Raw genomic sequence first — 25198 nt, 5'->3', positions numbered from 1 at the left:
GATTTCATAAAGAGAAAAGGTCTGAAGTCGAGATTCAAAGGAAGCTAGAGTGTCTGAGCTCAGTGGGCTGAGAGTTTTAAAGTGTGGGGACTTTCACATATATAATATGATAGAGGATGAAAATACAGTTATGTATTTGTCTTGAGACGCAGATGTGAGTTAAAAATGCCTCAACGATAAGATTGATCCCCCGTAGAGGAAAATTACAATTGACCCAACACGACAAGGAAGTAGCAGCGCAAGTGGAATAATTACACATATCTACACATGAGGCTGTTCTTTTCAAAATGTGCAATTTAATGTAATTTTTAGTTTTCAACAGTGGGTGCTGTGGCTTAAAGTCACATAAGAGAGAAAGAAAGCTCCATGAGTCAATATTCAGTCTGTCGGCAGGGATTTATCTGTGAAATTCAACTTTTTGCCACCGACCCTTTGACCCCCTGTCCTCACAGCTCTGTGTGTGTGTGTGTGTGTGTCTGTGTGTGTGTGTGTGTGTGTGTGTGTGTGTGTGTGTGAGGGGGTCTCTACTTTAGTAGCAGAGCGTCTCTCCGGTGGCCACAGTCCACAGAGACTCAGTCAACATGGGTCCTCGGACGCTTCAGGGCATTTTATTTCTCCTGCTTCTCTGTAAATCCAGCGGACAGATCGACCATCAGAGAAGGTGACGAGTTTTACTGCTTCTCACTGATCAGGACAGTTTATATCTTTAAAGTGATGGTCACTAATGAAGCTGTGTTTTTTTTACAGATCTCACTGGCATCGCAGGTACGTGTGTGTCTGTGTGTGTGTGTGTTTGCACAAAGAGATCATATCCACAATCTCCACCTTTAGTGTTTTAAGTCCTTATTTCTTGATCCTTCCTCAGAATTACACCATTTGACAGTTACTTTCGACACCTTGAGTAAGTAACCAAAGCTGCTTCAACAGAAAAGTATAAACATTTATTTTCTGATTTATTGCATCAGGGGAATATACACTTATACAGTGTAATGGAAATAATTACACAATCTTCAGACCCAAGCTACAAGCTCAGCAATAATCTTTTAATATTTTATTATTACAGATAGAACAGAGTTTAAGTTCACGTCCTTTTCATTTTCACACATGACGTCTAATGCCTTGTTACCATGATGCGCTGCTGCTGTTGTTTATTTGAATCTCTGCTTCAGTTTGCATCACGTTTGTGTCCTGACTGAAATTTGTTTATTTGCAGGAATCCACATGTAAAAGAAACAGTTCAAACAACAGCAAGGTGCAGTTCCTCATCCGCAAACACATTGTATTACTGATGGGTTCAGGTGTTCTCTCTCTCTCTCTCTCTCTCTCTCTCTCTCTCTATATATATATATATATATATATGAAGGATGAGTGTTGGTGCCTCATCCCCCTGCAGGTTCACCCTTCTGGCTCCAGACCTGCTGAGGACCGACAGCCAGGAGAACATCTACCTGCAGGCCGACGGGCAGTCCAGTCCCATCACCGTCTCCATCTCCATCCGGGACTTCAGTAATACGGCCACGCTTCTCCGGGACTCTGTCACTCTCGACCTGGACAACGGCTTCCAAGCTCTCAAGACTATACAGGTGACTCTCCAGGGTCTTGGTTTGTTTGTTTGAAAGTACGATTACACTAAAACCACTGGACGGATTTCCATAAAGATGTGGTGTGAGTCACAAAACAAATCACACATGTTTAGAGGACTGATATTAATGAGTGTGCACAATGTGGTGCAGCTTGATTGAATTTAAAGGGACAGTTGGGCCTTGGTGAAGGTATGCGCTCCATTGGGCGCCATTCTAGTTCCATTTGTGTATTTTATTATTGTTATTGTTGTTTTTTAAAACATATTCCAAACTGTTATAACCTGAAACAAAAAAACCAATAAGATGAAGCTCCTGAAACAGCTCGTCAGTAGCCCGGCCCAGAGCTCCTCATCAGCGTGATGTCACGTGACATCATAATACCCCACGTCTAAATAATGAGAGTTTTCTGAACACGAGAGCATGAAAACCAGAATCAACCTGAATATGAGCAGAATATGTCTCAGTTAATTACAAATATATATAGATGTCAAACAGGGTAAATAAAGTATTGATTCGATTGAATCCTAATTTTGTTGCCGCTTCATCTCAGCTTCCTTCAGATCATTTGAATCGCGATGAGAAAAATAACAAGTTCGTGTACCTGACGGTGAACTTCGGCGGCCTCTACTCTGAGACGAGGATACTGATGGTGTCCTTTCACTCTGGATACATCTTCATCCAGACAGACAAACCCATCTACAACCCCGGAGACACCGGTGAGACCTGGAGATGCATGAGCAACACAAAGCTCTGCAAAGGAAGTGACCTTTGATTTTTAACGTTTATTGATTTATGTAAATGTTTCTGTCTGAAGGTCACGAGGCCGAAACGTTGTAATTGTCTGTGTCAGAACTTTTTCTCAAAACTTGAGTAAAACTTTCCAACACATCTGCATCCGAGATATTTGGATGTGTGAATATTTCTCAAGGGTTTTTTTCCAATAAGGTTTTTTTGGAACTGATGAAAAACTTACATGTTTGAGTATTTTTCATTGTGTCTTTGGTTCATGTTTTCCACTCCAGTTCAGTTCAGAGCCTTTGTGTCGACTCCTTCCTTTAAGGCCTTTAACAGTTCCATCACTATGGATTTTAAGGTAAATGATGTAATTATTGATTCACAGAATTTTTTAATCAATTAATCACTAAGGTAATTTTTTTATAACAAAACATTGTAAACTTTGTGCCTTTTTTCTCTGTTTTAATATCTTTCATTCGTTTAATGAAACTTTAAAATTATATTGATCAGAAAGTGAAGTGGTGCATGAAATGAAATTTAGGTTTCATGACATTTTAGTTCTTTCTGTATTTAAATGAATACAATTTCATTTTACCTTTCAAAGTTTTGCTTAGTGGCAGATATTTATTTTTCCTCTCGGACATAATCCCACCCAGGAGTTAGCCACCACCATGAGCCAGTTACCACTTCAGTCAATAGTCAAAAATTAAGTCTGATTGACTTTACTTGCACTTCTCCTACAAAAATGTTACACAAAGTGCTTTACAGAATAAAAGCAATAACAAAATACCATGATTCCTACTGATTTGTTCCTGTGTTTCAGAATCCAGACGGTGTTGTGGTGAAACAGGTACTCAGGATGAGAGCCGTCGGTGGCGTCTTGGCAGACAAATTCACTCTCTCTGAAATTGTCAGGTATGTTCTTTGAGACTTTTAAATGACGAATGCCACCGTTTTGGAAAACTGTGAATGTAATGAAAGTTGCGTTTTCAATGGTAAGCAAGAGGATTTAAGGGAAATGTGGAGTTGATGTGAAGCAGAGGCTAACACCTGGTTTCAATGTCTGTCAGTGAAGGAAGATGGACGGTGATTGCAAAGTTCGACCATTGGGAGCAGAACACGTTCACCTCCCAGTTTGAAGTGAAGAAATACGGTAGGTGGAATCAAACTGTTCACTTCTGCTAAGAACGTCAGTCGCAGCTCGACGTTATCTTGACAAATAGGCATCATTGCGTTTTTTCCACCTCTGAATGTCACATTTCAGATCAGGCCCATAACTTCATAATCAAGTTCTGTTTTCATTTTCACGGCGTGACGCGCTCCAGTGCTTCCTGCCTTTAACGTTACATTGACGCCCAGGAAGTCCTTCCTCGACCTGAGCGACAGTGAGCTGGAAGTAGAGATCTCGGCCAGGTTGGTACCACACATTCATTAAACACTGACACCGACTGTTACTGCAATTTACTTTACATCTGTTAGCTGCTAGTGATTGAACTTCTACTGTCACTCCTGGTGACTCTGAACTGTAAATAAAGATCGATGGCGTCTCTAACTCCTCTCACGGTACAAACACGAAGCTAAATCTCTCAGATACAGCCGCTGCCATCTTGTGCCGGTGGCGTTTTGGTGTCTTGGCAGTTGTGACTGTGGAGTTGACCAATCCCGAGTCAGCTGTCAATCATCACGTTTCACTCCATCTTTATATCGTCAACTAACAAATTAAAACCAAACTGATCAGAAACATGAACACTTGAACATCAGTGTGATGAGAACTACCCACATGGAGGAGGCAGCTCTGCAGCCAACCACCAGGTGGCGATCAAAAATAATCTGGCTTCACTTCTGGGAGCCGTCATGTCGTCCGTCTTTCCATAATCTAAAACTAAAACTGAAGTTTGCTCAAGTTGCTAAATTGCTCATATTGGAACCACAGCTACAGATCAACCTGGTTTACAAGGATATTTGATGACATCAAGATTTTCCTCAAGAAGGAACTAGAATAAGGGGAAAATTATCGGCACCAAAATTGGGGGAGTGAATCTAATCACTGTTGTGACTGTTGTTGCTATTGGGACTTTCAGGTACCTGTATGGGGAACCGGTCGTGGGAACGGCCTATGTGGTGTTTGGAGTGAAGATCAACAATGAGATGATACGGCTGCCTTCAGTGAAGCAGGTGTCAGACGTGAGTCACTGATTACAGAAGAGTCATTTATGAAGAGTCAGCTTTCTAAGTGGTTCTCATCGGCTTTATCTTCTGGAGGAATTCATTGGTATCAAGTGTTCTGCACTTCCTCTGCGGGCCGGCAGTCAAGTGTTTCCTTATAAGCTTGAGTTTCTGCCGTAGACTATAAATAAAGATGGACAATGTGTCTCCACCAAGGGGGTAGAGAGGATCGTCCACTAACCAGAAGGTTTGTGGTTCGATCCCCAGCTCCTCCAGTCTGAGATGTGTGATAGAAACAACATTGTGTATCAAAGCGCTGCATGAATGTGTGTGTTGATGTGTGTGAATGGTCAATAAGATTCTATATGAATATAGACCATTTACTTTTATTGAACAAAAACTAAATATCCTGGATATGGGCACTGCCATCTTGTGCTGATGACGTCATTTCACCGAAATATATGCGCTCGACCAATCACGAGTCAGTGTCAGCTGCCAATCATGACCTTTTACCCCGGTTTTACAGCATCAATCAACTAATTAACCAAACTTATCAATCAATCAATCAAATCAATCAAATTTATTTGCATAGCCCACGTTCACAAATCACAATTAGTCTCATAGAGCTTAACAAGGTGTGACATCATCTGCCTCTTTCAAAACCCAAGTTACAAGTTACTGTACAAAATAAACATTAATGGTGGATGAAGTTTATCAGTATCAGTTTGCTCACTGGAACTCGAGGTAAAGCCTTTTTTGTCGGTTTTAAATATTGGTTTATTTTTCTTTAAACCAGCTGCAATAGAAAACAGTCTTCATGTCTCTAGAATGTTTCGTAAAATGACTCTTGTGTGTTCTTGTCTCGCTGTAGCTGGACGGAGGCGTCGTCAGGCTCAGCATGGACGAGATCAAGAGAGCGTACCCCAATATTAGATCCTTGGTGGGAAACTCTGTGTACGTCAAGGCCTCTGTGCTCACCAAGACAGGTACGAACACCAAGACAGGTGCGAACACCAAGACAGGTGCGAACACCAAGACAGGTGCGAACACCAAGACAGGTACGAACACAAAGACAGGTGCGAACACAAAGACAGGTGCGAACACCAAGACAGGTGCGAACACCAAGACAGGTGCGAACACCAAGACAGGTGCGAACACAAAGACAGGTGCGAACACCAAGACAGGTACGAACACAAAGACAGGTGCGAACACCAAGACAGGTGCGAACACCAAGACAGGTGCGAACACCAAGACAGGTGCGAACACCAAGACAGGTACGAACACCAAGACAGGTGCGAACACAAAGACAGGTGCGAACACCAAGACAGGTGCGAACACAAAGACAGGTGCGAACACCAAGACAGGTGCGAACACCAAGACAGGTGCGAACACAAAGACAGGTGCGAACACCAAGACAGGTGCGAACACAAAGACAGGTACGAACACAAAGACAGGTACGAACACCAAGACAGGTGCGAACACAAAGACAGGTGCGAACACAAAGACAGGTGCGAACACAAAGACAGGTGCGAACACAAAGACAGGTACGAACACAAAGACAGGTGCGAACACCAAGACAGGTACGAACACAAAGACAGGTACGAACACCAAGACAGGTGCGAACACCAAGACAGGTGCGAACACAAGACAGAACACAAGACAGGTGCGAACACAAAGACAGGTGCGAACACCAAGACAGGTGCGAACACCAAGACAGGTGCGAACACAAAGACAGGTACGAACACAAAGACAGGTGCGAACACAAAGACAGGTGCGAACACAAAGACAGGTACGAACACAAAGACAGGTACGAACACCAAGACAGGTGCGAACACCAAGACAGGTACGAACACCAAGACAGGTGCGAACACCAAGACAGGTACGAACACAAAGACAGGTGCGAACACAAAGACAGGTACGAACACCAAGACAGGTACGAACACAAAGACAGGTGCGAACACAAAGACAGGTACGAACACCAGAACAACAAAGTTCAAGTGATGTTTTTATCGGGAGCGCCGTCGTCTAATTTCCATCGATATAATCAGCTGGTGCAAATGTAGAGGACAGAGGAAGCTATCTCAGCATTTCAAAGGAAATCTGTAAACGTGGACTCTGCAGTGTTGTTGTTGTGACACATTTTGTTCAGTTTGCTTTGTTTGCACGACCAAACTCTCCAAAATGTCGTAAACAGGCCACGGATCGATGGTCTCATCTGTGCAGCTCCGCTTCTTGAAATTCAGTTTGTGGTCAGATGTGTCTCAACATGCCCTTTAACCCCCTGAATAAACTGCCTGGTGTCACAACTCTTAGTTAATGTGGGCCAAAAAAGAATCCCTAAACTTCAGGGAGTTGTTTTAGACGTTCGAAAGCAAAACTCCTGAACATTCTCAGCTTTAGATAACTGGCAGCGGAACGAATTCTTATTCTTGAATGGACGTGAAACTCTTCTTATTTAATCACCAGGGACAAACGATGACGCCCTGAATCAAAATCTTTATTGTTACCCAACAGAATTACAACAACGGTGCAGTCTTCCTTCTGGAACTGTGAAAAAACACTTTTACGTTTATTTTATAGAGTGACATGTTTTTGAACGAGTCAAAATATTTGAAGGAACCTTTGAGTCGGTGGGTTTTTCCTTCCATTCAGTTTTACAGCAGGACTGGGTCATTTCACGTTCAAAGTTTGTCAAAACCCCGCGCTTGCACTCAAATAGCCACCTACTGTATAATCTTGTTCTCAAACTCAAAAACCATATGACTTGAGATTCAGGAAATTATTGAAGTTTGAGGTTTTTAGTTATTTTCTCTTCTGTGGTGTTTTCTCCTGAACAGGCAGCGACCTGGTTGAGGCCGAAAAGGGTGGGATAAAAATTGTGGAGTCTCCGTATGTCGTATCCTTCGAAATACCAAAGTACTTCAAGCCCGGCCTTCCCTTGGACTTCACAGTAAGAACAGTCGTCTGTGTTTTGCTGGATCTTCGGATCAGTGACTGTGAGTGAATAAAATCGCAGAGAGACATTTTTATCGCACCTGTCCAGATCCAGGTGAGCCACCACGATGGTTCCCCGGCCCACAATGTTCAGGTCAAGGTGAACTTGCTGGACGATCCGCTGGTCGTCACCTCCGGAGCCGCCAGAGCCACCATCAACATGCCCGACGTCCATCACCCTAAAATCATTATGGTCAGTATTACTGCTTTTTCTCACACAGCGTCCAGATTTAAAAGCAGAACTGCTCCTGTTCTTGTTTTGCACATTTTGATCCTTTAATTTTTACTTCAAATGCTTACTTTGGGGTTTGGACAAAATCTATTCGGAGAAGATGTAATCATAATTTATTTTATGCATTCGTGGATCAGCTGTGTTTGGTGTAAATCAGTCAAATTATTAAAACCTTTTTTTTTGCCTAAATATGTCAAAATCCTGAAACCGTCCTCGTGTTATTGTCTTTATGTTATTGCTGCCGAACAAACAGACGTCTCTCTTTGGGTTTATGAAGTGGAAACTGTCACCAACTCTTGATCTGTGTTTGATTCTCAGGCTGAGACCACACAGGCCGGTCTGAGACCAGAACAACAGGCCAAAAACAGAGTCGTTGTTAGCCCGTACCGGAGCTTCCACCGGCACCAAGCGAACTACCTGTACATCTCCATGGGGACCAACACGGCGTCTGTCGGAGACATTCTGTCCGTGAAGCTGACCGTCAGTGCTGCTGAGCCGACACACAGGGACGCCATCAAACACATCACCTACCTGGTGAGACAGTGCATGTGCAAGACAAGCGGAGAACGTAAGAGGAGGGAAAATGTAACAAGTTGGAAATAGAACAAGTATAACACGTGACTGTCTTTCCTCTCAGGTGCTCAGCAAAGGCAAAATCATAAGCGCTGGTCGTGTGGATGTGACCGGTCAGTTGTTGACTGCCGTTGCGCTGGTGGTCCAACCGGAGATGATGCCCTCGTTCCGTTTTGTGGCTTTCTACAGCCTCCCCTGGGTGGAGGATGAAGAGGTGGTGTCGGACTCCATCTGGGTGGATGTGGTAGATTCCTGTGTGGGAGGGGTGAGTCTCCAGCTCAGTGTCACATGGTTTTCAGACTGAATATCATGTTGTTGGTTCTTGTTCGGGATTTGTTGACGATAATTAAAAGTAGAATAATGTCTTTGGTTTTAAATTCTGATTTACTCCACATTTTACTTCTTGTGTGTTTGGCCGACACTGGTCTGAAAAACAACGTTATGAAGCATCAAATCAAAACCGTCATCAGATCAGTGTTCTGTAGTTTTTCTTCTTTCTATGCAGTAATTTCTCTTGTGTGTCAACGTGTTCTTTTATTCCTTCTGTCTCACAGTTGAAAGTCGGGCCAGTGGACGGCATTCCTCGAGACTATGCCCCTGGGAAGAGATTTATTTTTCAGGTCAGAGGCGACCCGGGGGCAAAGGTCAGCCTGGTGGTTGTGGACAACGCTGTTTACCTGCTCAACAAGGACAGGCTCACACAGAGGAAGGTAAACAATGCCTCGAGGGAAATTTCTTTAAATTTGGCACAAATGTTTAATCTGAGTCAAAGATGACCTGATAAGACTTTGGTGATTGAAGGTCAAAGGCCAAATTCACTGTGACCTCAAGGTGAAACCAATTGGATTTTGGTGTTCAAAGTTCAAAGATCAAGGTAACAGTGGCCTCACGAATCGTTTTTGGCCTTTTGAACATGACATCTCAAGTGTGCCTTCAGGGAACAGTTGTCACTTGGACTTAGATTTCAGTGATAAAGGTCATTTTTACACTGAAAACATACTGGTTGGTGGAGGCATACAAAAAAGTTCTAGTTTTTACAGTCAAGCAATGAAATATACTGTCGATGGTTAAAGTTACTATGGAAACATAAATTCTTTGTTGCAGAGCAGATGTGAATTCATCATCTTATCTTTCCAACTTACTTTTAAGGTTTCAAACACTGTACAATAATCGCAATTTTACAAGTGACATAATAGAAGTCATCAGGTCGTTTGTCGTTCTGCATCAATAATCATCAACACAAACCTGTAAAAAAAGCTCATGCGTCGCTATGTCTCACCTCAGATGTGGAACGTGGTGGAGAACGGAGACTTTGGCTGCACCCGTGGGGGGGGCAAAAACGCCAGGGGGGTGTTCAACGATGCCGGACTTCTCTTCTCCTCCAGTGCCGGATTTAAAACCGGAACCAGAGAAGGTACCTGCCCCCTTCTGTTCGGGAAGTTCTGCCTACTTTGAATTTATTTTTATACATTCAAACATACATGCTGCTGGACGACTTAGTCACTGGGCGATGTTGATAGTTTTTATTGATTAGTTAAGTAATTTAAACACGTGAATGGATTAATGAACGGATGAAATATATGATAGATGTCCTCTTCCTCCTCCTCTTCCTCCTCCTCTCATCTCCCCATCCTCATCCTTTTATCTCTTCTCCTCTCCTCTTCCTCTCGTCTCTTCTACTCACCTCTCATCTTCCTCTCCTTCTCCTCTCCTCTTCTTCTCCTCTTCCTCTCCTTTTCCTCTCCTCTCCTCAGCCCTGCAGTGTCCGGGCAGTACCAGGAGGAGGCGCTCTGCTGAACTGCTGCAGCGTAAAGCTCTGTTGGGTGAGTGTTCTCTCCTCACAGAGCGTTTGTGGGATGGATTTCTCTTCTTTTACAGTGATGCCATTAATAGTTGATAATAAACTATTGATTACAGATTTACTGATATTGACCCCCCCCTGTCTTCAGAGAGTCACTACAAGGAGAAGCTGCAGCATCGTTGCTGTAAGGACGGCCTCAGGGAGATCCCCATGCCCTACTCCTGCACCCGCCGCTCCCTCTACATCACCGAGGGCTGGGAGTGCATCCGGGCCTTCAGATACTGCTGTGCCACGTACAGGGACCAGCTGTTTGACACTGAGGTTCCCAGCACCCCAACACCCCCCACAACCAGCAGGCCACCCCGACCCACTTTTCCCTTTCTCCTTGATAGAGAGGTTTTTGATTCAAGCCGTGGTAGGTTCTGCACCTCAACCCTATCTCTCCTCAAAATGCTTTGAAATGTGGAGCTGTGATGTTCAACATGTTCTTCATATTAGATTAGTGTGAGGATGAGGTGAATATCATTAGGTTTGCTATTAAACTTGGACGTGTTTAGAATATAGGACGAGATGTTGAATAACCCTTGTACGTTTGAAGGTCTTCTGCACAAGTTACCAACTACCAGTAGATGTTAGCAGGTGTTGGTGGCCACCAGTGGATGGGAGGGACATAACTTGAGTTGTAGGACTCCAAATGTGGATGAGTCCCTTAAAGTGCTGCAAGTGTTTTTGAAGCCAATTTCAGTTTAAACCATTTCTTCTTTATTCAGTTTATTTCAGACGGCATTCGGCACAACAACCATCAGTGCACAGGACCGACACAAAAAGGATGGAAGGACATACGAGGGTGGCGCAGGTGGCGCCGTTGCAGGAGGAGGAGGAGGAGGAGGGGGAGGAGGAAGAGGAAGAGTGGGAGTACCTTGATGAGACTCAGGTGTATCTGCGTTTCAAGTTCTACGAGTCGTGGCTGTGGATGGACGTGAACCTGCCGAGCAAAGCAGACACAGACGGGTGAGTGACGGATGAGAGGGGAGGTCACACCAAGTTTAATAAAAACTCATCATGTGGAAGAACGTCGCTCTTTGGATCTGACTTCTATCAGCTAGTATCAGTCAGGATGGGACAAGAGCGAATGTGGAGGGAGTCAGTATGAAAATCAGCTTAAATAGAGTGTAAGCATCAAATAGAATTTCAAACAAAATGCAAATGTGGTGTAACATGATTAATTATCTTTGACGAGAAAAAAGAAGAATTGAAATAAGAGATTATGACTTTGTCGAATCGTTTTTTTTCCCCCTTCAGACCTAAAAAGTTAAGTTTGATTTCACTCAGTTTATTTCAGTCTGTTATTCATCTTCACTTCCCACTTCATCACTTGTTCCTGTGGAGATGAATGACAGACGGATCAAACTAAACCCACAGGACTTCAGGTACTGGTTCATTGTGTGTCGATGATAAACCAGAGATTTAGCTGAGCAACAGAAACTCAGTGTGTTATCTCGTGTCTCGTCTATTATCCATTTATTTGATGAGGACAGTTCTGATTTATCAACAGACAAAATACTGTAAATGAGGCAGAGTTGTATGAGCTCATTTTCATCTGTTGTCGCTGTCGCCAGGTTTTACTGACCAATCTTATATAGTAAATAATAGCTATGGATCATTCGTGTGCATTACATACATACTGTCCGAACTAACTGTACAACAAACGCAGAATTAAAACACTACACTCATAAATCATAAATCTTTTATGTAATCTTATATATTATAGTAAATGATTTAAGACGAAGGCTGTGGAATAATTGCACATAGCTCGTTTGCTTTAAGCCGTGTTTGAAGTTTGTATTTAAAGGTTAGATAATTAGATTGTGTTACGCTGCACTGGAGGTTTTCATTCCCTTCAATTCTATTTTATTTATTAGTATCTGGACATTTACACGGAACAATACCTGTTGGAATAAAAATGAAAATCCAACCAGACATGTGGTGAACTTCACCTGAGGGAAGAAATGAGTTGATCATTTCATCATGTAGACCAGTGACTCGCGTTGTGTTTGTCAGTGATAACAGAATCAACAGAGCTGACTCTTTTTCCCGTCTGTGTGACTCGTGTTGCTCTGTTCTGTGCACGTGTGTGTGTGTGTTTGTGTGTGTGTGTATGTGTGTGTGTGTGTGTTGTGTGTTGTGTGTGTGTGTGTGTGTGTGTGTGTGTGTGTGTGTGAGACTTCGTTTACACCGTGATGCTACGTGCATCAGTCAACCTGTTTTATGTGGCATCTATTAATAATTAACTTTTTCTCTTGGACCTTTATAACACAGACATTAATCTGATCAACAGCTTGGCGACTAAGATTGTGGAGAAAGCTTTACCAGACAGCATCACACAGTGGGGAGTTCTGGCCATAAGTGCATCGCCTCAGACAGGTAGGAGGGCGATGATGAGGAGGAGGAGGAGGAGGAGGAGGAGGAGGAGTGAATCAAGATGTCTAATCACACACCTTTTGGAACTGTGTAGGTTTCTGTGTGGCCGAGCCTTACAACATCAGAGCGTGGAAGCGTTTCTTTGTGGACCTGAAGCTGCCGTATTCAGTGGCGAGGAACGAACAGGTCGAGATCAAAGCTGTGATCCACAACTACGGCGACGAGGACCTGCATGTAAGAGCGTCACCACAGAGCTGCACCGTCAGAGAGGTTTAACAAATACACGAAGGACGAACAGGAAGCTGAGGCTTGTGACTGTCGTTAGTTTTTGCAGGTATTTTAGACATAAACCAAAGTAAAATGTCAACTTGTTAGAATTTATCCTCAGGGGAACATGAATGTGAGCATCAAATGTTATGCCCCACTAACTGCTGTTGAGGGACATTTCACTAAAAACTGCAAATGTCCAACTCTTGGTTGTGTTTAGAGGAGCAATGATGTCATTAGGATTTGAGCACCATGGATACCATGGATGCATCAAATGACCTGGCAAGCTATCCGAGCTATAGCTACGACTATGCACGAATGACAAGTCTCAACTTCCAGATATGAAGCTACAACTTCCTATGTTCGAACACTGCCATCTTGCACCCGTGACATCACGTGGAGCGGTCTGTGCGGTAGTGATCAGGGCGTAGACGTGGTATCAACTTCTCCAGATTAATGAAGGTCATCTAGTCCGAATGCTTCCTAGTCACATTCCACTGGAGGTTTACTGGGCGTGCCGAGGTAAACCCAGAACTCACTTGAGGGACTACAAATCCCATCTGGCCTAGGAACGCCTCGGGATCCCCCATAAAGAGCTGGAAAGAATGGCTCAGGGAAAGGGACATCAGGGACACCCTCTGTGACCCGAGCCTGGACAAGAGGAAGACAATGGATGGATTATTTGACGTTCACTTTGACTTTTTAGTTTGGTCTGTGTGTCTCTGGTCTCCACAATTATCTGAACCAAACCTTTTGACTATCTGTGGTCGAGCTGTTGGAATATTTCAGTGTTTGCAGGGTTTCTACTCGATTACAGTTCAGTTAATGCACCAAAACGTGAGGAAAAGTGAAACATTGCTGAACGTGTCGTGACTGGTTTTCCCGCTCAGGTCAGGGTGGTGCTGATGAAGACGGAGGACATGTGCAGCATCGCCTTTAAGGACAGACACACACAGGAACTGACGCTGCCGGCCGGCACTTCCAAGGCGGTGCCTTACACCATCGTGCCGCTGGTGGTGGGGAAACTTCCTCTGGAGGTGATGGTGGTCGGCAGAGACGTGATGGGAGGAGACCGCATCCAGAAGTTTCTACGAGTGGTGGTGAGTCACACTTGAGCGTGAAAATGACATCGCAGCATAAACAGGGAAAATGTCTCATGCGTTAACTTAGTGAGATAAAAATCTGCTTTGCTATTGAACTCAGCTGGAGGGAGTGCAGAAGACTGAAGTGCAGAGTTCAGTGTTGAATCCGGCTGCTGAAGGAGGTCAGTAGATTTCCTGGTATCTCCTGTCAACTGCATGTTAATCAGTGCCCTCGCAGCAGTGTGGGCCAAGCAGGCCTGGGGCCCCGAGGCTGAGAGGGTGGCCCCTGAGAACGGCTGAATACATTAGTCCTCAGGAGACCGCAACAACATGGTCGATCGGTCGGATGGATGGATGATAGATTTCTGGAGACAGCTTCCAGAATAGTTTTCTCTTTGTCCGTCCCTCTGTCCCACTCTCGTGAACGCGATCTCTCAGATGCGCCGAGAGGGAATTTCTTCAAATTTGGTGCAATGGAGTCAAAGATGAACTGATTAAACTTTGGTTGTAAAAGGTCAAAGGTCAACATAACTGTGACATCATAATGTTCAAACCCTGGAGGCATATTTCCTGCAGCTTGCCTGGCTGTCAGAGACAAGACCTCTACTCTTCAGGTTTGGGTTAAGCAGTCATGAAATGTTTGTCTCGGCGTCCGTCCTCTACAGGAACACAGATAGTTCGTGTCCAGAGAATCGAGCTGCAGTCAGTCGTGCCAAACTCTGTCCCAGAGACATTCATCAATGTCAGAGGTCAGTCACAATCAGAGCAGAGATAAGGATCACACCTCGGAGAGTCAGCCGATTCCTTACCCCCCCCTCTCCTCTCCAGGCAACGTGTTGGCAGACAGCATCGATAACTCCATCAGTGAGGACTCTCTGGCGTCTCTGATCCAGATGCCCGGCGGCTGTGTGGAGCAGAACTTGGCCAGAATCACTCTGCCGCTCATCGCCACTCTTTACCTGGATCGAACCAACAACTGGGAGAGCGTGGGGGTGCAGCGCAAGGCTGAGGCTATCCGATACATCAGGAGAGGTGAGAGAGGAGGGATGGATGCATGGATGGATGATGGACTGAAGACATGCAGCAGAGAGGGATGGCAAATGGAAATATTTCAAACCTTCACATCCCCTCTTTAAATTCTTATATGAACTCTGACCTTTGACCTTGACTCGTATTTTTCAGGCTATGAGAACCAGCTGGCCTACAGGAAGCCGGATGGCTCTTACCCCCCCTACAGACGAGAAGGTGCAAGCACATGGTACTTGTGAAACCCTCTGTCTGTTGTCTGAGAGCACAAATATCCATACTGTGTTTGACATTGACTAAACATTTGCTCATCTGCGTGTCAGGATCACCGCATACGTGGTGAAGGTGTTCTCCATGGCTCACTCCATCATCGGCGTCAACGAGCAGCAAGTGTGCGACCCTCTGACCTACCTGGTGAAGAACAAACACCGCTTTGTTCCGGGAAAATTTGTAGAGGACAACCCTGTTTACACCACTACCATGACTGTGAGACACACACACACACACACACACACACACACACACACACACACACACACACACACACACACACACACACACACACACATAAAAAAACATAGTATGTCATTGTGCTGGTACCTGAAATAAGCTTTTCCACGGTTCTTTTCTTGAACAACCAGTCACCCACTGTATGTGCCTGTTGAAACTGAATCAAGCTTATCATAAATCTCCGGTAACAAACAAACAAAATTAAATACTAGACAATTTATACCTCCGCCAACAGTCCCATTATGAAACTTTATTTAAATCTGCTAGATCCTGATTTTTATTTGGATCTGCACCAAATTGCACACACTCACGAACATCAGTCCCTTACATCACCAATCGTTCTCTGGGAAAACTGTGAAAGTATCAAAAAGACGCAAATCTCACAATGTCCGAATCCACACGGCTTCTTTTTGAGCTCATGTCCCATCATTCCACTGAGTTCAGTGGAAATCTGTTCTGTAGTATTTGCACTAAACAAACAAACCAACCCACAAACAATAGGACAGAGGTGAAAACATAACCTCCTGGGCAGATGTAAAAAGTAGTCAGTTGTCGTTGGAAACTAGTTGAAAACCTAAAAATCACTTACCACTCCTTTAGAACCAGAGAGTGAGGGCTTCTCCTGCTGTTGTGCATCAACAGTGCAAACACAAGAAGCAAGCAACAAAACAAACACCTTCGAAATTAAATTAAAATAAGAATAATGTGGATATTTGAGCTTTGAGTTTAAAGCCTTTTTTTCCCAGGGCGGTCTCAGGGGCGACGACCCTGAAATAACCCTGACAGCCTTCGTCCTCATAGCGCTCGCTGAGGCCAAGCAGGCGGGGATCCGCTGCACAAGTGCAGATGTGAATTTTGAGGTAAGTTAAACTAAGAACAAAACAACTGCAGCGTCACGTTTCATCTTTACTTTTCCGTCCCTGTAAAATCCCCTTTTTACTTTATTGTTAAGATAATTGGTTGTAGAATCAGTGGCTGTATTAAAACATCTCTCGTCACAGATGGTCATTGATAAAACGGCCGACTACCTGAGGAAATCGCTGATCAGGCCGGGGAGGAGACCGTACACGGTGGCCATCGCCTCCTACGCGCTGGCTCTGGTGGAGAAGGATCGTTTTCACCTGATGTGGTTACTCAGAGCCGCAGCTCCAGGTCAACGGCACACACCTGTTTCATATCTGCAAAGACTTCAAGTTACTCATCGTCTCTTTAAAAACTTATTTTTCTTTTCTTTGTGGAGTGTAATTTCAGTTTTAGTAATAGTCCTGGCTCTGCCCCCTGACCCCGACTGTATCCTTCCACCATGTCTTGTCGTAATTCGTCACGTAGTTCTTGCGTAATCCTGCAAACAACAGACAAACACAACGAAAGTTACTCCTCTCACGTGCCTCGCTCTCTCTCTCCTCCAGGGGGCAGTCACTGGCCTGACAGACAGAACGCCTTGTTCACCCTGGAAGCGACCGGCTACGCCCTGCTGGCTCTGGTGAAGTTGGGAAACATGGAGCAAGCGTCAGTAGCGTTCAAATGGCTGAACAGCCAGAGACGAAGAGGCGGCGGCTTCGGCTCCACTCAGGTACCACCAGCAGGGGGCGTCTGGTGTTTTGTTTGTTCCCATTTAATCACCCGCTTCATATCTCCTCATGTCTGATGAGCTGCCTGATGTCGCTTCAGACAATTCAGATGAAGCCATAACTCACCAACACGTTGACGGATTTTCACCAAACTTGTCGTGAATATGAGTTTACCTCTAGACTCTTTCACCAAAGGTCAAAGGTCAAGGTCAACAATAATGTCATATCTTCAGAAATACTTCAAAACAATCTAATGTGTATCTTAATCTGAAAATGATTTCCTCTCATATGACGTAGTGTGATAAGTGACGTAGTACAGAAGTCAGAAAATGACGTCATGCATGGTTCAAAAACATATTTTTTCTTGAGGTATCTCTTCATCTTATAGGACTTTAAAAACGGCCTAAAGTTTATATAGATTGAAAATTAATTCATGATCATACGGTAGGAATTACGTCATTATGCATTAACTTTAACCAGTAACAAATGAAACATCTTATTTAGATGAATCCATTGGTCCTCCTCATGTTATTGCCTGATAGGAGAATATACAGCGCCCCTGCAGCGTATAAATTGCCCCTCCGATGTTTCTCATTTAATATGTCAGCGTTGTGGAGAAAACCCACGACCGGCAGAACATGGAAACTCTGGCTGGCAGGTTTGAACCCTTAACCTTCTTGCTGTGACACGTCAATGCTAACCGCTGTCCCACCGCGTCACTGCCTCATTTGATCAGTGAACATTAGACGAGAGGTTTGTTTGTTTTCCTCCTCCTGTCCTCCCCCAGTCCACCATGGTGGTGCTCCAGGCGCTGTCAGAGTACCAGATCAACAAACCCCCTCCCGGCGACCTCAGTCTGAATGTGGACGTCAGGATCGCGGGTCGCAGGGAAGTGCGTTACCATTTCAACCCCAGCACGTCCTACGCTGCTCGCTCCTCCAGGGTGAGGCATCAGAGAGAAAGTGAAATTGTGAAACGTTCAGCTGTTCATCCCCGTTACTTATTTCTGCTCTGGTGCTTCTGTCGCGCAGCTGCCTGCGAACCTTGATCTTGAGGTGGAGGCTCGAGGGAACGGACAGGGGATCCTGGAGGTATGACTCTATAACGCAGGACTCACTTGAAACGCTGCAGCACTTCGTACAGGAGGAGATTTTATTTCCCGTGTACTTCTCTTTACTATTGCATTGACAGCTAGAATAGCATGTTACCACAAAAGCTATGTTGTGTTTCCACGGTGTCACGCCTTTTATTCCACACGATATTTCACAACACATCGGAGATGCCGGCGGTTGCCATAGGAATGAATACACCTCTGGTTGACTCGCACGCTGTTGCAGAGCAGCGAGGAAATGAGGTGTGAACATGTGTTGTCGTCATGACGATCACGTTAGCACCAAACATTGGGCACGCCCACCGTCAAGCGTTAAAGCAACATACGTGTGACTCCAGCGTAAATGAAGACAGGTTTCATGAAGTCGGGTCAGACTTTGATGTTTTATTATAAAGCTTTTATTTAAGAGTAATGATTTGATTTTAATTTCTGCCTGTGTTGACCCATTTAAATGACTGTTTCCCGTCGTGTTTGTCTCCAAGGTCGTGACCTATTACAACCAAGTGCATGAGGTGGATGAGAAAAGACCCTGCGAACACTTTGAGCTCAACGTCACCATCGAAGAATCCAGCGGTAAAGTTCTCACGACGTCTAACTTTCCGTTTTCTAGCTGAGGTCACGTTTAGTGCCACAAGACACTGAAATGCATTTTAAGTAATATTTTCAATCAGTGTTTTTTGAAAATTTCAAATGCATTTTTAAGATATTACATCATACACATAATATCTTCAATGGATTTATAAATATTATTCATTATTAATGACCTCAAATGAAATATACGATTATAACATTTAAGTCCAGAAACATGAACAAATTCTTTGTGTAACAGAGAAGCCTCCAGCAGATGTGGAGAAGTCCTACCAGATCACCATCAAAGTGAGGTGAGCTATTTTCATTATATTATTATTGTCTTCACCTGATTTTCAAAACTCAATTTGAACAAACCACTAAAAAGTTGCTGGGTATTATATTATACGGTTTATTTTTGTGAACTGAACTCAATTGTTCAAACATTCGATTTGATAGAATTCTTTAATCGCAGGTTGACTCACGGTGTTGCTCATGTTGCTCCCATTCGGATCCATCAGAGGCGTAGAGTTGTTGACTGTTGTGTGTTTGTCGTCGTCCCTCGTCAGTTGTGTTCCCTTCGTCTCTCCCACAGAGCGCTGGGACCCAGAGACGTGAGGATGGTCGTCCTGGACGTCAGTCTGCCCACCGGCTTCACCCCAGAAAACTCAGACCTGGAGATGGTAACTCATTTAACATCATAGAAATGAGTTCAAGCCACTAGACTTTCATGGTTTCATAGATTTACTGTCAATGTTGTTCATTTTATATTTTTGGGAAAAAACAACTGTTGTAAATGTTATATAATCTGATAATTTCACTTTATAAAATTAGAGCCTGACGGATCTGGATTTTCGGGCCGATATTGACATTAGGAAATGAAAAATTGTCAATAACATATATTAAAAACAGAAAAATTGGAAATAATTCCTAAGATGTCATCATCAAACCATAATGACCAAATAATATAATTGAGGTTTGATATTTTTCAGTTTTTCTCGTTTAAACTTTATTATAAGAACTATAAATAAAAAGAAAACATAGAATAGAATCTTTTTTTCCGATGTGATTTCATATAAGGATCTGTGAAAGACTCATATCAGGTGATAAATCAGCTTTAGTGTAAAGTTGTTCAACAAACTAAAAATGACTCAAACATTTGAGACATATTATAAAAAAAACTGCTTTTCCACGGCAGGAGTTAAAATGTGTTGTGATACTGGGCCTTCACTCTCGGTGGCATCCTGCCTCTTCCTGCATCGTCCTCCATCTTCCTGCATCTTCCTGCCTCTTCCTGCATCTTCCTGCATCTTCCTGCATCGTCCTCCATCTTCCTGCATCTTCCTGCCTCTTCCTGCATCTTCCTGCATCTTCCTGCATCTTCCTGCCTCTTCCTGCATCTTCCTGCATCTTCCTGCATCTTCCTGCATCTTCCTGCCTCTTCCTGCATCTTCCTGCCTCTTCTTGCATCGTCCTCCATCATCCTGCCTCTTCCGTCCTGCATCTTCCTGCCTCTTCTTGCCTCTTCCTGCATCTTCCTGCCTCTTCTTGCATCTTCCTGCATCTTCCTGCATCTTCCTGCATCTTCCTGCCTCTTCCTGTATCTTCCTGCCTCTTCTTGCATCGTCCTCCATCATCCTGCCTCTTCCTGCCTCTTCCTGCATCTTCCTGCCTCTTCCTGCATCTTCCTGCCTCTTCCTGCATCTTCCTGCATCTTCCTGCATCTTCCTGCCTCTTCCTGTATCTTCCTGCCTCTTCCTGCATCTTCCTGCCTCTTCCTGTATCTTCCTGCCTCTTCTTGCATCGTCCTCCATCATCCTGCCTCTTCCTGCATCGTCCTCCATCTTCCTGCCTCTTCTTGCATCTTCCTGCCTCTTCCTGCCTCTTCCTGTCTCTTCCTGCCTCTTCCTGCCTCTTCCTGCCTCTTCCTGCATCTTCCTGCCTCTTCCTGTATCTTCCTGCCTCTTCTTGCATCGTCCTCCATCATCCTGCCTCTTCTTGCATCTTCCTGCCTCTTCCTGCCTCTTCCTGCATCTTCCTGCATCTTCCTGCATCTTCCTGCATCTTCCTGCATCTTCCTGCCTCTTCCTGCATCTTCCTGCCTCTTCTTGCATCGTCCTCCATCATCCTGCCTCTTCCTGCATCGTCCTCCATCATCCTGCCTCTTCCTGCCTCTTCCTGCATCTTCCCGCATCTTCCTGCCTCTTCCTGTATCTTCCTGCCTCTTCCTGCCTCTTCCTGCATCTCCCTCCATCATCCTGCCTCTTCCTGCATCGTCCTCCATCATCCTGCCTCTTCTTGCCTCTTCCTGCATCTTCCTGCCTCTTCCCCATCTTCCTGCCTCTTCCTGCCTCTTCCTGCCTCTTCCTGCAACACTAAAGAATGCTAACAGATTTGAATACTGTTTGAGTAAAAAGGTGTTTGATAAATTAAACTCACGTCGACCAGAGAGAAGTTTATTAAAGTTTACTGCAGCATGATGATGAACTGCTAATTGTGTGTGTGTGTGTGTGTGTGTGTGTGTGTGTGTGTGTGTGTGTGTGTGTGTGTGTGTGTGTGTGTGTGTGTGTGTGTGTGTGTGTGTGTGTGTGTGTGTGTGTGTGTGTGTGTCCAGTTGTTGAACTCAGTGGACCGTTACATCAATAACTTCCAGATTGTTGACAACCTGAGCGACAGAGGCTCCCTGATCATCCACCTCTTCAAGGTAACTACAAGATTCTGAAGATCATGTTGACCTACAAGGACATTGTAAAACAGGACATTTTTCACATTTTCACGGATTTCCAGGGGAATAAAATGAGGAAATAATGATTGAGCCCAAAAGGAGCCCAAAGGGTGAAGAGGACAGTTAGTGGAGGTCTTGTTTGAGGAATTGTTTGAGTTGTTCTTCCATAAAAAACTCTCCTCTCTAAGTCGTGAATATAACATGTTTATGTCTCTTTTTATTTTCCGCGAAGCAGGTTTACTGAAAGGTCTGGATGACTTTGCCGAGTAAAACCTGGAACCAAGCGTTTTAGGTTCCAGGTTTTTCTGGATCATTGACTTGGAGGTTCAGGCTTGTTTGTAACGTGAAGTCTCTAAATAAACTGTCCTCGTCTCCTCAGGTGTCCCACAAAGAGCCAGATATCCTGATCTTCAGGCTCCAGCAGAGGTTTAAAGTCGGCCTCCTCCAGCCGTCCTCAGTTACTGTCTATGAGTATTACAGCTCAGGTGGGAGAACAGCGTCACATCACATATTCCTCTCACACCTCCCCTGTAACTTTGTGATGTGTTGTTAAGAAGAAGTTCAGGCGAATAATTCAGAGTGCAACAAACAAACAAAATAAATATTTCAATTTAAAAAATGGTGGCATCTTGTGGTTTCTGTGTCTCAGATCATCGCTGCAGTCGCACCTACACTCCCAGTGAGGACAAGGAGGAGCTTGCTCAGATCTGCAGAGACAACGTCTGCCGCTGCACACAGGGTGAGTGTGTGTCTGTGTGTGTGTTCAGGCTGAGTGTGTGTCTGTGTGTGCATGGTGTGTGTTATTCTCACTGTCGGTTAACTTTGTGTTTGCTTACACACTCCAGGTGACTGCTGCGTCTCCAAAGCCGACAGCGAAGATTTCTCCACCGGCGACAGAGAGACGTTTGCCTGCAAGAGTTTACACCATGGTATGATACACACACACACACACACACACACACACACACACACACATACATCAAAGCATTCATTAAAGCCAAACATTTGAACATACATCCGTTTGAAACCATCTTTGAGAAACGTATACTTTGAATTTTTAGTCCCATCCACTGACATGGAGGCTGGGTTAATGCCCGATACTGCAGCCAACCACCAGGGGGCCATCACGATGCTTTACTTTTGGGCGCTGTAGCTTTAAAAACAATTTATTTGACGTATGCTTTGACTAAAGTTCTAATACAATAGTTCTAATACAATACAGTGTGTGTACATTTATATATATATGTATATATATTGCAACAACTATCCTCATACTGGCTGTAATGCAAAAGTCAGGGATGAAGGTTCATCCTCTCTGGACCATGAACATCAGTGAGTTTTATATTAACATTTCTCCCTCTTCAGTTTTCCAGGTGAAGGTGCTGAGTGTCAGCCAGAGTTACTACGACAAATACGAGATGGAGATCACACAAGTGATCAAGCTGGGTCAGTACACACACACACACACACACACACACACACACACGTATGTGTATTTACTGTAGAATGGGCCTTTATATTGAAATACTTTATATTTACATCGGGGGTAGCCCAAAACTGTAGTAGCCCAAACTGGACAAACTAAACACCTTTTGAGTTTTCATGAAAACTGAAGGTTTCCACAGGTTCTCTGTCATGTTTTGAAGGGAGGATGAGGTGAGCGGTCAGCTGCAACATGACACTTCACCACTAGATGTCACTGAATTCTACACACTGCAACTTTTACCCCCAAACAGTCCATTAAAGTGAGGACCTCACTTTCCCACCCAAAATGTCGTCACTCCGTAGGTTGTAGACTCAAAGTGGTCCTCACAAAGATAGCTGTACAAGAGCACACACACACACACACACACACACTCCTCCCCCTTATTTTTGGATAATTAATCAAAAGAAAGGTGTTACTTTGACAACCCTGGTATTTATGAAACATGATTCAGCGTTAAATGGTTTCATGTGTGTTGTTTTCTGCCATCCAGGTGTGGAGGCCGGAGTGAAGGTCGGTCAGAAGAGGATGTTCATGTCTCACGGAGGATGCAGAGAGGGACTCAGCCTGACGCCGGGCTCCCAGTACCTCATCATCGGCCCCAAAGAAGACCAGTGGAACATCGACAGCGACACAAACAGGTGACGAGAGCAAGGAGGGAGAAAACTGAAAAGTAAAAACAGTGGCCAATTTATTATAGACGTCTGTGAAATCAAATGTTATCCAGCACAGCTCAGATAGAGATATTACATTTAAAAACAATTATAATAGTGAGTAGAGCACAAACCAATGTCAAGGCCCAACAATCCCCTGCACCAAGTTACATAAAAATGTTCTTTTTCATGTCTCATCCATTCCACCACGTTTAGAGAAAATCAGTGGTTTTTGAATGATCCTGCTGACAAACAAACAGACAATCAAATGTAAAGTAAAACAAAACATCCCCGTTGGAGGTGAAGATACGTTTTCAGTTTTGATTGACACAGTCAGAGAGGTTTTAGATTAACTATATTAATAATGTAGTTACTGACCAACTCAAGACAGAAGTAGATCTGATGATCACACCTATAACAATCAGGTTTTAGAGTTTAGAGTTAAACCCACTTACCTCATTGACATGAAGAAATACAGAAATAGATAAATAAATAGGAACACATGAATAAATAAATACATGTACACATGTATGAATGAAGGAATGAATAAAAACATGAATTACTACATGAATAAATTTAGAAATTCATTAGTTACTTAATCAATCAATAACTGTAGAAATGAATAAATAAATAAATGTTGAAACACATAAAGAAATTAAGAAATAAATGAATGAATAAATGTAGAATTCATTAATGTAGAAATACGGGAATTCAGAAAAAGCTATTTCCATTGTAAGCTGTATTTATTTACAAATTCTAGTTTATTCTTTACTTATTTATTTAGATTTAATATATTTTATATAATTTCTTTCCTCCAGAGAGTTTTTGACCGAACCCGTCTGTCTTTGCTGTGTGTTTTAGATACATCTACATGTTGGGGAAGGACACGTGGGTGGAGCGCTGGCCCTCGTCTGCAGAGTGCTCCATCAGTCCGAGTCTGGGGGCTAAATGCAAAGGTCTCCACGATGCTGCACAGGAACTGTCTGTCAACGGCTGCAGGCTGTAGCTGTGTCTCATTTCAGATTGAGAACACGTCCTTCATACAAACATCTTTTCAGAATGTTACTTTGATTTTAATTTGAAAAGTAATAACACTTGAGGGACGGACTGCGAAACATCCCATTGTTGACGTTTGTCCTTCTCTTATTGTCAGAACTAGTATGTTTTTCTTGGGACAAAATGAAATTGCTGTCGACGAATATATTTCAGTTTTTGAGGCTAAATTAGTGTTTAAAATGTGTATGTGTTAATTCTGTATTTTCTTTAAATAAAACACATGTATTTTATGTGTCGTTTTCAGCTGAAATAAACAAATCACTTTGAATACAGGCAGAGATTCTCTTTGCACCGGGCAGGTTTTGTTTGGTTGTGCTGTACGAAGCAGCTGCAGATTTTTGACTCTGGTTCTGAGAGGAAAATAAGAAAACACATTACTTAAGTTAGAATTTTACAGATATTAAAATATATAAATAGTCCAACAATGAAGTTATATATATTCATTTTACCTGTTTTGTTGTGACTCCTTAAAAGGAAGCTGTAGTTGTAGCCTTTCATCACAGGTTACAACCTTCATGTGGACGTGAGGTGTAAGTGTGAGTATTATTATTTTGTGACGTATACAATGTTTAACAAGAAAAACAAAACTGATGTAAGTTTTATTTTTTTAATAATTTTAACATGAGTCAGAGGAGAAAAGAG

General features: G+C 43.5%; 1 protein-coding gene across 1 annotated transcript; it reads left to right on the top strand.

Moving 5' to 3' along the window:
* The first annotated feature begins 545 nt into the window (after positions 1–545).
* On the top strand, positions 546–24828 carry LOC118098236 (complement C3). Its single transcript, XM_035141854.2, has 44 exons — positions 546–661; positions 748–765; positions 866–901; positions 1214–1252; positions 1394–1583; positions 2134–2299; positions 2606–2676; positions 3142–3233; positions 3389–3471; positions 3644–3731; positions 4400–4502; positions 5356–5470; positions 7322–7434; positions 7528–7671; positions 8029–8244; positions 8348–8548; positions 8838–8993; positions 9568–9697; positions 10038–10106; positions 10233–10499; positions 10855–11095; positions 12423–12508; positions 12600–12739; positions 13663–13872; positions 13976–14036; positions 14520–14603; positions 14683–14886; positions 15037–15112; positions 15204–15366; positions 16137–16250; positions 16392–16542; positions 16800–16963; positions 17749–17904; positions 17993–18052; positions 18555–18645; positions 18902–18953; positions 19235–19322; positions 21254–21343; positions 21744–21849; positions 22014–22103; positions 22210–22293; positions 22730–22810; positions 23341–23488; positions 24362–24828. The coding sequence occupies exons 1-44, from the start codon at positions 582–584 to the stop codon at positions 24504–24506; spliced, it is 5262 nt and encodes a 1753-aa protein (XP_034997745.2). The 5' UTR covers positions 546–581; the 3' UTR covers positions 24507–24828.
* The last annotated feature ends 370 nt before the right edge of the window (positions 24829–25198 follow it).

This window comes from Hippoglossus stenolepis, chromosome 2 (assembly GCF_022539355.2).
Source record: "Hippoglossus stenolepis isolate QCI-W04-F060 chromosome 2, HSTE1.2, whole genome shotgun sequence".
NCBI classification, from domain to species: domain Eukaryota; kingdom Metazoa; phylum Chordata; class Actinopteri; order Pleuronectiformes; family Pleuronectidae; genus Hippoglossus; species Hippoglossus stenolepis.
The sequence above is the reverse complement of the archived record's forward strand: the minus strand, read 5'-3'. Positions and strand labels throughout refer to the sequence as shown.

Coding starts and splice junctions, on each gene's coding strand:
- LOC118098236 (XM_035141854.2), top strand. CDS start 582: ATGGGTCCTCGGACGCTTCAGGGCATTTTATTTCTCCTGCTTCTCTGT. Junction 14,604..14,682: donor GACATTCATCAATGTCAGAG/GTCAGTCACAAT, acceptor TCTCCTCTCCAG/GCAACGTGTTGGCAGACAGC. Junction 14,887..15,036: donor TATCCGATACATCAGGAGAG/GTGAGAGAGGAG, acceptor CGTATTTTTCAG/GCTATGAGAACCAGCTGGCC.